Raw genomic sequence first — 15,291 nt, 5'->3', positions numbered from 1 at the left:
GCTCCCCCAAGTCTCAGGTGAAGGCACTCTGGCTCCCCCTTGCATAAAGCAATTTATGCATAATGTGCAGTGTGATCCAATTACATGGTTACTCAGAATTAAGTCTGACTGTTTTCACAGGATCATACAACTGTTAGAGTTGGAAGGGGCCCTAAGGGTCATCTAGCCCAACCTTCTGCAATGCAGGAATCACTGCTAAAGAATCCCCCGACAGATGGCGATCCGACCTCAGTTTAATAACCTCCAATGAAGAAGAGTCCACCATCTTCCGGAGAACATGTTCCCAAAGAGTGACGGGTGGCTCGGTCCATTTCCAGCCTGTGTCAATGTCACCTGTGGCTGCTCATAAGTCTATGGTTATTAGAGTACTGTTAGCTAGAATTAACCAGAAAAGAAAACTTTGCAGAGCTTAAGTGAATAAAAACAAACTTTTAATAATGTACAACAGAAAATTGGACAGCCTCATTCTTATATTAAAACAAAAGATTTTTCTTTACTATATTACATGTATTTACATTTGCATACTGAGGAGGTAAAGTGTCTAAGTGGCTATTTTACAGTCTTTTTTCTAATAAAACATACAAAACCTGAACGAAATATAAAGATCAAGTAGGAATCAGGGGTAGGTGGACGAGAAAGTGGGAAAAGGGGGAGGGGGCAGGGAAGAGACAGACAACAGTACCAGAATGATCTATTCTGAAGCCAGTGTGCCACCTGACAAAATCTAATAGTACCAGCCAGGAACCCACACCTTCCATCTTCTAGATTTGAAAAGAAAAAAAGTAGTGAATGAACTCTTTTCCATTTGGAGGTTTGACACCACCAGATTCTTTCATGTCTGCCTTGATGCCAAGATGAAGCTAGTCGCTCGTTCCCAAATGGAATTAAGAACTTGAATTCCATCCTGTGACTTACCTGAACTTCAGACCAGTGGACTAAAAACTTCATGGATGTCTGGCTACAGTTATTGGTTTTCTTCATTCTCCTAGGTGCCCTTAGTTAAAGCTGTCTAAAAAAAGATCTCAGCAGTTAGCTGCACTGTTGGGTATGTCTTCTATTTGAATTTTTCACATTATTAAGAAGAAAACATGCACAACTGAGTGCAACTGTGTTCTGTTTGAATTTTAAGAAGAAACTAGTGGTCCTCCAACTTGCCCACTTCTTTCTGGGAGTGGGACAGAACAACATTCCTTTGAGTGTGACATAAAGATTTCTATCCCTATTTATCTTTGTAGCAGGTGAAGTGGGAGCAGGAAAACCTGTCCTCCTTCAGACTGCTGCAATTTGCAGTGCTGTAAATTGCAACCACAGCCAACGTCTACATGTCACTGGTCAGATATATGTTAGAAGAGAGAAATGTGCTAAATGAGCATCTAGCCATATAATGGCACAGTGCTTTTAAATGCTCTTCAGCTAGCTGCCTTGCTCCTTTTTCTGATAGCACTCCGGAGCAGCACTGAGCAAAAATGTGTTTCTGCTGCAAGAGGCTTCCGCAGCCTCTTTGAGAAATGCGTATTATTATGACTCTAGAACATAGCTGCCAAGTTTTCCCTTTTCTCGCGAGGAAGCCTATTCAGCATAAGGGAAAATCCCTTTAAAAAAGGGATAACTTGGCAGCTATGCTCTAGAAGCCAATCGTTGTGATACAGCCTATCCCTTTTACCTTTCAAGGTGCAGGACTACACAGTTGGCTTATTCATAAGGACACAACAGAGGTGTGTCTGTGTAGCGGTGATAAGTTATTGTAAGATATTAATTAGGTGAGTTGTACTCCAATTCAAGCTGCTTTTACATCAGGGACAGTCAACAACATGCCCTTCAGATGTGTAGGCCTCCATCATTCCTTGGCTACTGGCCATGCTTGCTAGGGATGACAGGAGGTCATCATGCTGCCTGCTTCTGCTTTACATAGAAGTACGTTCTCATCACACTTCCAAGTGGCGTGCCTAACACTGCAATGCCATAAAGTTAGAGTGTACAACTTGCTTCTTGGGGGAAACACTCAGAATCTGCTTAGGCACCATGTTAATTTCATAGCCACACTACAGCTTCCTCAACTCTTCCAGCCACTAAGACCAAGCAGTTTCAAAGGACCATGGCTCCCTTGTTACTTAAAAAAAAAATAAACCAACTAAGGAGGACTTAGCAATGGAATTATGTTACCGCTGCGAGGTGGACATGTGCATCTTCCAAATTTAAACCGCCATGATAGCTTCCAATGTCAGCAACCAAGTAGTCAATTTTTCATTGATGGGAATACAGGATCTAGACAAATGTCAAGGTGCTTTTCATCTTAGAACCAAGTTGTAGAGGTGATTTGGTAAGCTGTGTCCATTTGCTGGAGAGGTGTGGTAGCCTCTGGCTCAAAAGCAATCAGAAACAGAATCACAGAAGGCAGCAGGTTTTACGAGAAGGGCAAACTCCACTTGTCCCTCTGTGAATAAGAGCGCCTGAGATTTTCAAAACACAGCCCTGGAGGAAGCTACAGTTTGCTTCAAACCAAAAGGAGCGTGTAAAACTGACTCCAATTCACAACACGACAATGCTTCTTCAACTTTACAAACTGACACAGTTGAGAACAAGAGAAGGGGCTGAAGGAGGAAGAGACAGAGACGAACACCTACACCCACAGACAGCAAAACACACAATGTTTTATATACTGTACTTAAAAAATGCCCTGTCTCAGAGTGGACATAATGTCTCCTCTCAGAAGTCAGGGCGCACAATTTGAGTAGAAACAGTTCCAGTGTAAAATTGAGCTGTGTGCATTTTTTTTCAGATATTTTTTCAGTGATTTCTTTAAAAAGAGAATGAGAGGTAATTATCAATTTTACTTCTCTTATAAAGAATAGTAAAAAAAGTTAAAATCCAGACCCTCCCAATTAAATAAGAATTAACAAACAATAGTCAAACCATTCCAGTTAAAAGTTATGGCTTCAGGAGTTATCTACCACAAACACCCAACCCACATACTATGGAGTTTTCAACGCATTATTTGCATCATAATACAGTCTTGGGCTGTTCCCAAAGCAAACACGACAGCCAAATCAGTCTTATTACACCCTGATCATTTAACTGAAACAAAATGCATGCAAGTTAATCCATTCCAAACTCTCCCCCCCCATCCCATTCCAAGTGACACATAATCACTTCCAGAATACGGGAGACCACATACATACATATATGTACACACACACAACATATATATATACACACACACACATACACACACACACACACACACACACACACACTTCTAATAATAATAAAAAGTTTAGTTTTGCAGTCATCATTCCTTAAGGGAAAAATCTTCACAGGAAGCCTCTGAATACACTATTTTGCCACAGATGCTTCATTAGAGAAATGTTTAAAATGCTAGAGTTGTTTCTTGAGAAATAGAACGGCAACGATCCTGAAAGGTCAACTGCTTCCCACACCCCTAATTTTGCCTTGCTTCCTTTAACCAGGAGGACCAGCACTGATTTCACCCGACATCTATTCCTTCTGCAGACTGGACTTTGCCACCCAGCCCTGATAACACAGGAGACCCTGAAGCTAAAACACACACTCATAATAAAACCTATTCCCTGCTTTGAAAAGAAGGGAAGGATGGCAGTGAGATAGTTTTGTGTAGTGCCCCAATGGGTCTAAAAATTGGCAGGGGGGGATCCCCCCGCACCCTTCCCTAGTGAGAGGAAAAAGAGATAACGATGCTCAACATGTGGGACAAAGAGAGCACGAGCACCTGCACTTTCACACGAGGACGCTCTACATTTGCACATGCACAGGGCACAAGCAGACACGATAATACCAAAGGGGCACAGGGACACGTACCTTTGCACATGCTCACGCTGCTGGACACTAATGGCTGCGGTGGTTTAGGATCTGTCAGACTAGGAAAGGACTAAGAGCTTCAAATGGCCAGACAAGGGAGCACACAAATCTTGTGTGTGCATGTGTGTGCATACGTTGGTCCTCAAGCACTTCCCCTAAGCCACAGGGCTGTCCCCGACAAGCATGTCGCTAGGATTTACAGGGATTTCCATCAGAGAAACAACAAGATACGGTTGCGGTCAACTTTTCTCTCTATACAACAAGCCCATCCTTACGCTCTCAGGAGGGGATTAGAAAAACAGATGAATTTCACTCGTGAATCAGGAAGGGAGTCAAGTCTGTGGGTGTCCACTTTCGTCACCTAACCTGCACGCCAAGTTGTCCAGCTGATAGGAGCAGGCTGTGTAGAAATACGAGGTAGGCCTTCTCCACCACTCATCAATTCTAGCATGGCAGCTTTTGCGCAGTTTCCTCGGGAAAGGGGCTTGCAGACTAAACTTTCACATCCTCGTGGATACTGAGATGAGAAAGAGTTTTCTTGATGCGCAACGCTGTTAGTCGTGCTGCTCCATTGGCATACCAGCACTCTCGCATCATTTTCCCCATAACTCGCAAAGCCTAAAAAAACAGGGGGGGGGGAGAGAGAGAGGACATCAGGGATCTCTCAATGGCATATTCAATGAAACGTCTCTTTCAGTCTACATAGGGCTCGTTGCATATGCTGTGTGGGTATGTCTTACTTCGCTACAGACAGCACAGCATACAAAGATCAATCCATGCACAGACATGGCCTTGCTAATTCCCTTCAAGTAGACCATTTCTCTATCCCTGAGAGCAGGCTTTTCCGGTCACCATGTGACCCTCACACAGGTAAGGCCACCTGCATAAACTGGCTTCTGTTTACCGGCACTACCCACTAGATCAGGCATAGGAAAACTCGGCCCTCCAGATGATTTGGGACTACAACTCCCATCACCCTAGCTAAGAGGACCAGTGGTCAGGGATGTTGGAATTGTAGTCCCAAATCATCTGGAGGGCCGAGTTTGCCTACGCCTGCACTAGATCAAGGAGGGGAGCTAGATCTTGCAAAGGGGTTCTCAAGACCAGACAACCATCCGATTCCAAGGTGCACAGCAAGACCAGACATAGCACTGCACAAGTGTGTTCAAAACTCTTTTTTTGGCTTGGTCAGATTTTTACCTGCCCCACATCTGATCTCAGGTGTAGGGCAGGAGGGCATGGCTTGGCTGAAACGGCCAAGAATAAGCTTACTCCCAGACACATTAAACGCTCAGCGATAAACCAAATTCCTATTAGATTTAATTCCAATAATTATTATCAATATCAATAAAAACAACACACGGCCAACTTGGAGAACAATTTTCTAAGTGTGCTTTCAAACTGTGTCAATCAGCTAAGATCAAATGGGAACATGGTCATTCAAGTGTTCTAACACACACCCATATCCCAGCTTAGTGTGGCGCCAGACCATTTCAAAACCATTTGAAATTGCATGCTAAAAACAGGGTGCTTGGACGAACATTAAGAGAACTGTTATATCATGTTTGCTCCACCGCCTGGACCATAAATCACTGACCTGTTTCACACGTTGCTTTTAATCATAGTGAAAATAAATTGTGGTATAACGTGAAATAGCAGGCGCTTCCACAAGGCATGGTCTGGCTTGTCGTGTCGTCCGCTTGTGGTTTCTAATGGTTTAATGTGACGTGCGAACCAGGCCACTGACTGCAAATCAACTCCTTTGTCTCTCAGAAAAAGTTGCACTTTCAGAATCCCAAAAGAAGATACTGGTCTCACATACTTAGCCACCTCCTTTTAGCACACTGAAATCCTGCCTTCTGTAGGTAGTTTTGGTTCTCCATTACAAGACCATTCAGGCTGCCATAAAAAGCTCGCACAGGCCTTTCTCACAAGAGTTATGCCAACAGAGGGCTAGTTTCCCTTTCTGCTCTAGCTAATGTGGCAAATGTTATTAATATTAATATTTTTGTCGGTACCTCTTGTTCAAGAAGTGGCAAGTTGCTATAGCCTTTGTGACAGTCAAACTGTACCTCGTAACTCTGCCACCAGTTGGGAACGTTAGGCCGTAGCTTCTGGTCACATACAACCTTCCGCATTTCTTCTATGGAGGGGTCAGACGGTACAAGGTCATAGTATGGCAGCTGATATTCTTCATGAATACCTAAAAGGTTGAGGGCGGGGAGAGAGAGAAAAGCTAGTCACACACACACCAAACGAGAAACGATGCAAAACAGAACTATATTAATACACTGTTGCATCCAAGAAAGAGTGTGTGTGTGTGTGTGTGTGTGTGTGTGTGTGTGTGTGTGTGTGTAATCTTCAACAAACTCAATCATAAATTAGAGAAAAGTTTAATGACATTACATACCTTAAAATTCCTACACAATTAATTGAAAAAGCACCGCTGTACCCACAACTGTATCCTATCTTACATTCCATCTGGCCAGAGTTTTCCTCCATTCACGTTCAATCTGTCTCCCAGCTTGTTTCCTTGCCCAAAGCTCTGGAGTATACCAAGAAGCCAAGAAGGCTCCACAAAGCGGGAGAGGATGCTATGGGGAGACTGTGTCAATGGCCCGAGCTGTGCGGATGTTCCACAAGTTTGCCAGGGTTTTGACAGCAGCGGCAGCCGTACCTCCCACACCATTTCTATATTCCCAGCACAAATCTGAAATATTTTTAGGACACAATCCAAACACTGCTGGCGGGGCTTTGCAGGGCAACCACAACATCTACAGTCCTACTGTTCATGGCAGGTGAGGAGCAGTAAGTTTCCTGCAATCAGGACAGAATTGAGGACAATGCTACCATGCAATGACAGGGAGACTAGCTTGATTCCCCCAGTCCCTGGAATGCCCATTTTTGGAGCCTTTCACAGGCAATGCTGCTGATGGCACTCACACCTGACTGCCATTTGGAAGGGGAACTGCTGTACCAGCAGAGTGACATGTGCCACTTTGTTGGTGGCTGTCGGCAGGTGGACAGCACAGCTGGGGGAGCTGAGCAGAGGGATACCTCTGTCACATCCAACATACCTGCCCTGCAGCCCAGAGTGGGGTGTTAAATTACTCTGCCCCTCGCTCACATGGGCTGCTTTTGCATATTGCTTTCACTCAGCTCAAGTCCCAGGCTTTCCCTGTTCTCATCTCTTATTAGACACCCAATAATTGGAGAAGCAATCAGCTTTCCTCAGTCCATGACAAAGAATACAACCGGGGGGGAATCTAAATTATAATGCCCACTATTTGACCATCAAAATAACACACATAGTGACCAGCATATTCTTGAAACTTTTCTGAAACTAAATATGCCAATATGTGAATTACCAAACATGCACATGTGAACTCAGATTATGTCAGGTGATGTTGATTAATACTTCATGTTAACAACTCAGTGTATCCAAGAAAACAGGAACAACCATTTAAAAAGTCATCTAGAACAGAGACTCCACCCACCAAAGACATGTCAATAATCCCCACCAAACCCATTAGTGAGAGTCTGATTAAAATGCTGAGTCAATGGGAACGTGATCTTCTGAATCAGCAAGACTACTTCCTTCTCCAAACAAGACGGGCAGCTCCCATGCTCCTCCTAATTACATCTCTAGTCTACACCCTTTAAAAAATTCTGTGCATTTGGATGGCACTGTTTTATTGCAACATTTGGAACAGACAGAAACCCTCTTCATTTCTACGCAAAGAAAAAAAGAAAGCCATTACCTCCTGAGTTGCATCTCCGAGCAATTTCCCAATAAACTAGTCCCAGGGCATAGATATCAGCACATTTAAATGAATCAAAATGCTTCATGTTAATTGTTTCATCAAGAACCTCAGGAGCCATGTAGCTGAATCAAAAGAAGAACAAATCACATTAATTACTATAGCATCTATTGTGGGTAAAAACTAATACTATTATGGTACCTGAGAGTAATATAGAAGTATCTGTTGCTGTAACTATGACTCAAGAATAACAATTTTCATGGCAGGGCCCCTTGTTTGAAAGCCCATTCAACTCAACTGCACATTCTGAAAGACTTTTTTTTAAAGTAATTATTGCCTTTAGCTTTTAAAAAAAAAACCCTCAAGATGACATAAGCAGCAGGGGGCAGAATTTAATGTTCAGTTCATATTTTGTTTTGTGTGTGTGTGTGTGTGTGTGTGTGTGTGTGTGTGTGTGTGTATTTTGAAATTGAAATTTTGAATTACAGTGGAACCTTGGTTTGCAACCACCTCCGTTTATGACGAACTCGGAGAGCGACTGTCGTGGACCTGGAAGTATTTACATCCGGGTTCCGCGCGCGCGGATGCGCACAAGTGCTCTATCAGCGCTTCACACACAAGCATGCCTTCGGCGAGCAACGAACTCGGGGAGCGACCAGCTCCCCGGAACGGATTGTCGTCGTAAACCGAGGTAGCACTGTATGCTCATGTCATCTTGAGAGGGGTGTGTGTGTGTGTTTGTGTGTTTGTGTGTGTAGGAATATGAATGATGTGAGCAGCCATGTCCAGCACTTTCCAACAATTTCAAAATGATGCCCATTGTTTCTGCCACCTCCCAGAAATGCTCGAGAGACTACTCCTGTCTAAATAAAAAATAAAAAGCTGTTGAAACAACCGAGAATAATAGTTTAAGTAAAATGCATGAAACACTACTGTAAGTCATCCCCAATTGCTTGAAAGTATTTTTTGGGGGGTGGGGGTGATCACAGATAAAAGCGCAGTACAAATTCTGCTCTTCTGAGTATGTGATTCATGCAAAAAGTACAGAGAAGCAGTTGTTGAATTCTTGCGCTAGGTGTCCAGCTATTGTTAAAGTCAGATTACTGCAGTCAAACAAACAGTTAACTAATTTGTTTTTATCATTAACATTAATAACAAACCTGTTAGTGACTTAAAAAAGGGGGGGGGGTTCTAATGAAGTTAATGCTTTTAAAAATGCTTTCAGCCAGTCAAATGTCTATGCTTAATGTTGCATGTAGGCAAAACAAACCAGTGAGCACTTGGCAAGTGTCTGATCTAGGAAAAAAAGTGGAGAGAATACAAACCAGGGTTTGTCAACAGCTAGCCTGGGCTAAGGCTGGATGATACATCAATAAATCGTCCAAAACTGGCTTGAAACCCATATCTGTTTCATAATTTTTGACCTGGCAATATATCACGAATCACGATGTATGTATGTATGTGTGTGTGCGCGCGTGTACTATGCAAAAATCACAATGTGGGAAAAACCGTGAAGCCAGCCAATGCCTCTAACATAGCTCCATCCTTATTTCACACATTGTGACATATCAGTATATCGCAATGCTTAGCTGGTGATATTACGAAGCTGAAAACCAGATATCGGTCACCCCTAGCCTGAGCCAATCCTCTCTCCCCAAGCACAAGTAAAATTTTCTGGCCAAAGACACACCGATTTGGGCAGCAGTGGGGGAGGGGACTCAAGTAGAACAGAACTGGTTGGGCAGAGAAATTTAAATTTCTCCCTGGTCTCCACCATCTATCATTCAATGAGCAGGGAGGGAGTGATAGCCCCACTTCAGAGCTCATCTACATTGATCAGCTGAGGGCTATGTGTCCCTCACCTCCGTATCTCTGTGTGTCTCATGTGTGTAAATTCTGCATGCCCGATTTGTGTCTGAGAGCATGGGATGACCACATTCACCATTGGTATGCTGCCCCCTCGGAGGTTGGACAAGGGTCAATGTGGCCCTTTGGCCAAAAATGGTCAGGCAGCCCTGCTATAGACAAAGCAACTGCAACAACTTTCGGTCGTATTTTTGGCTCTTCACCCAAAGCCTGATCAGGTGAGCCACCATTTTCTTACCGCTTTGTTCCAACCCTCTGATTGGGGGCTATGTCAATTGTATCAGTAACAGCATCATGGCGGACAGCCAGACCCAAGTCGGCAATGGCACAAGTTCCATTCTTCTTCACCAGTATATTCTTGGATTTCAAGTCCCGGTGAGCAATCCCAGGTTTTCCTAGCAAAACGTAATGAAAGAGAATCCTACAATTGTCCTTTGGTGTAATGATAAAATTATTTGCCAATAATAAAGTCTGAAAAGGAGCAGACAGCACCACAAAAGCTACGTCGGTGTTAACCTACAAACTACAAAGTGTTAACTATGAAGGAAATAAACAAGATCTCTTATCAGACTCCGTGCAAGAGCCAGCCAACTGCTCCTAGATAGGATAGTGGCCTTGTGCAGATATATATTGTTAAAACGATAGTTTAGCAGATATGAACAAGCACTGGAACTGGGAAATTGGGAAACCAATCCTGATCATCTCAAACTACAGTTCCTCATTATTTCTAATGTAGGGAACTGTGGTTTATACAGGTAGCTTACCTGTAACTGTGGTTCCTCAAGCAATCTGTGGTTTCATAGAACCACAGAATTGTAGAGTTTGCAGGGACCCTGAGGATCCAAAACTGGGCTAGTGGGTGAAGCAGATGCCCCTCTGTAGCTTTCAAAGTGCAGTCAACCAGTTTTGCCCTAAATTCTACTAGTCTCATTACCAGCTGACTTAAACTTCCTTCCTGCTTTCATCTAAAGCAGGGGTCGGCAAGGTTTACCTTGCCTGGGCCGGTTCACTCCAGTGGAGATCCCTCTGTGGGCCGGATTGCACGCGTGTGCGATTTCTGGCGTCTGCACAGACACGATTTCTGGCATCTGCACAGACACAATTTCCGGTGCTGCAGAAGCGAGTCCCTGCGCTGTGCCAGTTTAGCGCAGCATGTAGGGACTCGCCAAGCGGGTGGCTCGGTTCGAGGGCAGCTCATGGGCCGGTTAAACGACTCCCATGGGCCCTTATGTTGCCTACCCGTGATCTAAAGAATGAGCTACTTTGTGTTCCTCAGTTTGTGCTGGTCTTAAGAGAAGCCCTGTCATTTCCTAAATGACCTCTGTAAAATTTGCATCTGTCAAACCTGTTTCTTACCTTGGGTTCCCACAATTTCCATGTGCAGGTGTGCTAGTCCACTGGCAGCGGACAGAGCCAATTTAATCATCCCCTCAATGGTTACAGTGTATCGGTTGAGGTAATCAAACAGAGAGCCATGCTCGTGGTAATCAGAGACCAACCACAACTGAGTCCAAGTGCCATTATCTGTTGGCAAGGCAAATGGGAGAAGGGCACATTAAAAGGGTAAAGAAAACGGCAGCCATACTTTTGCACGAGAATTCATTGAAGAACAGCAGGTAGCATATACAACAAAAGGCGGAACAGTTGAGGAAAAATCTGTTTACTGAATAGAATTGTAGAGTTGGAAGGGATCAATCTAGTCCAACCCCCTGCAATGCAGGAATATGCAGTTCAAACCTGCAACCTTGGAGTTACCAGCAGCATGCTCTAATGGAGCTATCCGGTGTGCATATGTTTGCAGAAATTTACTATGGGAGCTACTAGGTCAAGTTCAAGGCTGCTGTACTAGTATACAAAGCCCTGAATCACTCAGTCCCACGATGCCTTACACTTTGTACACTCTAAGTTGATCACCGACATCAGTTTCAATAATTGTTTTTATTTTCCAGCATAACATCCTCTTAAAACATCATTTCGAAATTTTTGGCTATCACAGCCTAAGACTTCCTTCAAACTTGACTGATGGTTTTCTAAAGTCTTTCTAATTATTCATTTTGTTACTCCAATTATTGCTATAAACTCTAATTTCCAATACATCTATTCTTAATTCTTTTCACAATAATTTATAAATCACTCCTTACAAAACTTCTTTTAACCCTACAAGCGATGTCTATTGGTTACAATTGCTTGCTTTCCAAATATATCAAAAACTTCTTCCATTCCTTTAGGAAAGTCTGGTCCTGCTGGTTCCGAATTTTCCCTGTTAGTCTCGCCATCTCAGCGTAGTTCATCAGTTTCTCTTGCCACTCTTCTTTAGTAGTTGATCACCGATATCACTGGAAGGAGCACCATTGGTGGCTACTTACAGGCCCCAAGCATCGAGGAGTCATGCCTACAAGGAGTCATGCCTACAGTGTCATAGGTCCAACTCTATGGAACTCCCTCCCACAAAAAATTGTACAGGAACCATCCTTACTGAATTTCAGAAACTTGGCCAAAACCGCTTTATTCCAGGAGGCCTTTAAATTCTTGAGGTTTAAATTTTGGTGCCAGTATGGCATAGCAGTTAGTTGAGACCAGGGTTCAAATCCCAACTGGACCATGGGGCCAGTCACTGCCTCTCAGCCTAACCTACCTCACAGGGTTGTTGTGGGGGTTAAATGAGTAGGGAAACTCATTGGAGAAAAAGGTGGGATATAAATGCAATGAATAAATCATTTATGTTTACGTTTTGTATATTTTATTGCTGTATGGTACATGGCAAAAAGCTGGATTTTAAATAATAATAATAATAATAATAATAATAATAATAATAATAAACATTGTCTAATACCCTAACCCTACTTCAGGTTCATCACCTTGCCACTGTTTAGGACATGTAGCAGTTTCAAACAGCCATATGAACTTTATGGTGTCCGGATCTCGATATGGGCTCCACAACCTCCCAGGAAGTAGCAAACTGCCAGACCAGATCTGTCGCCAATAAACCCTACAGATATGAGACAAACTGGAACTGCTGTGAGTGGCACAGGGAGGAACAACAGTAATTCTCCCTGTCACTACTGATGGTCATGATCTCTAGCAAAGGCAGTAGGCAATGATCCCTGGGAGACCAAGGAGAGGGTAGGGCTGGGTGTTATATCGATATATTGTGAATCATGATGTGTGTTAGGGTTGGGCGATATATCGTCCAAAATGGGTTCAAAGTCCATATAATGATATTGGTTTCCTATTTTTTCACCTGGCAATATATCATGAATCTGTGTGTGTGTGTGTGATCTATGCAAAAATCACAATGTGGGAAAACCTGTGAAGCCAGCCAATGCCTCTACATAGCTCCATTCATATTTCAGACATTGTGAAATATAGGCATATCACGATGTTTATAACAATGTTGAAAACCAGGTATCGGCCAGCCCTAGGAAAGGGACAGATCCCTGAAGCTGCCTGACTTGGCTGTCGAGAGAAGGCAGTGTGTGATAAATCACATACAACATTCTTTTACTCCTGCAGTATCAACAGCTCCAAAGTGAAGCACATTGTTGTGGCATTACAGGAGCAAATGACTGGTGTCCCCAATGGCCAACCACACATAAGCACACACAACACTGCATACACTTTAAAGCAACTCATTTTATACCAGCTCTCCTTGGCATCATCAGACAATGAATACTCTTTAATAGCTACTAATAAGAGCAACCGTTAACCTTCGTTTCCTGTTAAGATTATCAATTTTGCATGAGAGGCGCAAGATCGGGTCTATAATGCAAGAGCTGTTTCTCAAAACTGGCAATATCCAAGCTGGTACAGAGACATGAATTTTATAAAGCGCACTAAGCTTAAGTGGTTTCTATAGCAGCAGAAGCATCTGTGATGGGCTGGATATGTTTTCCAGGTTGAGAAATTTAACAGATTGGACAGAAATGGAGGAAGTCAGATGACTTTGACGATAATGAAGTCCTAGGACTTACTTAGCACCAAGCCACCCCAAGGGAGGTTTTGCTTGAACAATCTCACAGAAAAACTAATAAATGAGCCAGTCACAAAACTACCATGTTTCTCCTAAAATAAGACACTGTCTTATATTTATTTTACTTATATTTATATTTATTTCGGGGTGTGTGTGTCTTTTTTTAAAAAATTACCTCCTCTTCCTGCTGCGGCTTGGCGCGCGGAACTGGCTGCTGCTGCTGCTGAAGCGCTGACAAAGCGCCCAGCAGCGCATGCCGTGTGGAGCCCCGAGCCAGCGGGACCCAGTTGAAGCGCCGACAAAGTGCCCAGCAGTGCCTCACAGAGCTCCCCGAGCCGCAGCAGGAGGAGGATTCAAAGTGCTACAGAGCACTGCTGGGTCCCGCTGGCTCGGGGCGCTCCGCGTGGCGCTGCTGGGCGCTTTGTCAGCGCTTCAGCAGGGCGCGCTGCTGGGCCCCGCTGGCTCGGGGGGTTGGCGCGGCGCGCGCTGCGACTCTTGTCGGATCCCGCCGGGGCGCGTACTGCTGCTTTTGCCGACTCCTGCTCGGTCAGGGCTCCACGTGGTGCACGCTGCTGGGCGTTTTGGAGGGGCAGCAGCATCCGGTTCCAGGCGCTGACAAGCATCTTCCTCTTCCATGGCACCATCCAGACCTGCTCCCACCACTACGGCTTATTTTTGTGGTATGTCTTATATTTTGTCAATGCATGAAAATCCTGCCATGGCTTATTTTATAGGTAAAGGTAAAGGGACCCCTGACCATTAGGTCCAGTCGTGACCGACTCTGGGGTTGCGCGCTCATCTCGCATTATTGGCCGAGGGAGCCGGCGTATAGCTTCCAGGTCATGTGGCCAGCATGACAAAGCCGCTTCTGGCAAACCAGAGCAGCACACGGAAACGCTGTTTACCTTCCCGCTGTAGCGGTTCCTATTCGAACTGCCGACCTTCTGATCAGCAAGCCCTAGGCTCAGTGGTTTAACCACAGCGCCACCTGGGTACCTATTTTATAGGTATGTCTTATTTTATGAGAAACACTGTAGAAGTTGGTGATAGTCAAAAGGCAGGAGCCCTCACAGTATGGAAGGTTAATCATTTCTGAAGGCCTGGGAAAAGTATGGTAATTTGTACACTGGTCTGCAATAAAATCAGTTTTGAGAAAGGAATTATTTGAACTAGCTGAATTCAAACAACATTTTGAAGGGGGAATGTGACATGCTGCTTGGGAAGTGTGACAGTGTAATACATCTGAACTCTGCACATATTCAAACCACGTCAATGTGACCAGTTCCGCTTTGCTACTACAGTTAGCAATCAGAAGCCAAAGGCTGTGAAGGTTGCCCATCTGCAAGAGGGAGAGGGATGGTTCTGGTTGCTCTATGCTTTACCTACCACCAGCCAAATGCAAGGCTGCCCCTGTCATGGAGAGACATAGGCAAAGTGATACTCAAAGCTGTTCTGCTAGTCACTGCTGCCATTTCCTGCGCTCAACTTAGAGCAGGGGTAAGAAAACTGCAGCCCACCGGTTGCAGTCGGACTCAAACTCCCATCAGCCTCAGTTGGCATGGCCATAGGTCAGGGTTGATGCAAGTTGTAGTCCAGAAACATCTGGAGGACCAGAGGTTCCCCACACCTGGGTCTAGAGTTAACTCACCTGAGTTGAGCTCTCTCTCCTCCCATTGTGATATCTGGTTAGCTCAAATTGATTTTTCATATTGAGTGCTTCATGGTGACTCCCAGGTGAAGACAGGTGGAGTGTCTATTATTGTATCATTGTGATATTGGGGGGGGGGGGGAGAGGGGAACGACCCTAGCTGAATTTTCTCTTATGGAAGCCTTAAGATACAGAAAGACAACAGTATGCCT

The 15,291-nt window shown here is 44.2% G+C and overlaps 1 protein-coding gene across 2 annotated transcripts in view; it reads right to left on the bottom strand.

Moving 5' to 3' along the window:
- Positions 1 to 414: 414 nt before the first annotated feature.
- The window catches only part of ACVR1B (activin A receptor type 1B), a 39,002-nt gene continuing 24,125 nt past the window's right edge, over positions 415 to 15,291 (bottom strand). The window contains exons 5-9 of one of the 2 annotated variants that reach the window (XM_035103365.2): positions 10,818 to 10,985; positions 9,700 to 9,856; positions 7,596 to 7,720; positions 5,853 to 6,037; positions 415 to 4,452 (exon numbers count right to left, since the gene is read on the bottom strand). In XM_035103365.2, the coding sequence (XP_034959256.1) occupies positions 4,327 to 4,452; positions 5,853 to 6,037; positions 7,596 to 7,720; positions 9,700 to 9,856; positions 10,818 to 10,985 (761 nt within the window). In that variant the 3' untranslated portion in view covers positions 415 to 4,326. The remainder of the gene's footprint in view (positions 4,453 to 5,852; positions 6,038 to 7,595; positions 7,721 to 9,699; positions 9,857 to 10,817; positions 10,986 to 15,291) is intronic. The other variant, XM_035103376.2, reaches the window with a different exon arrangement.

The sequence above is a fragment of the Zootoca vivipara genome, chromosome 2 (genome assembly GCF_963506605.1).
Source record: "Zootoca vivipara chromosome 2, rZooViv1.1, whole genome shotgun sequence".
Classification (NCBI taxonomy): Eukaryota; Metazoa; Chordata; class Lepidosauria; order Squamata; family Lacertidae; genus Zootoca; species Zootoca vivipara.
The sequence above is the reverse complement of the archived record's forward strand: the minus strand, read 5'-3'. Positions and strand labels throughout refer to the sequence as shown.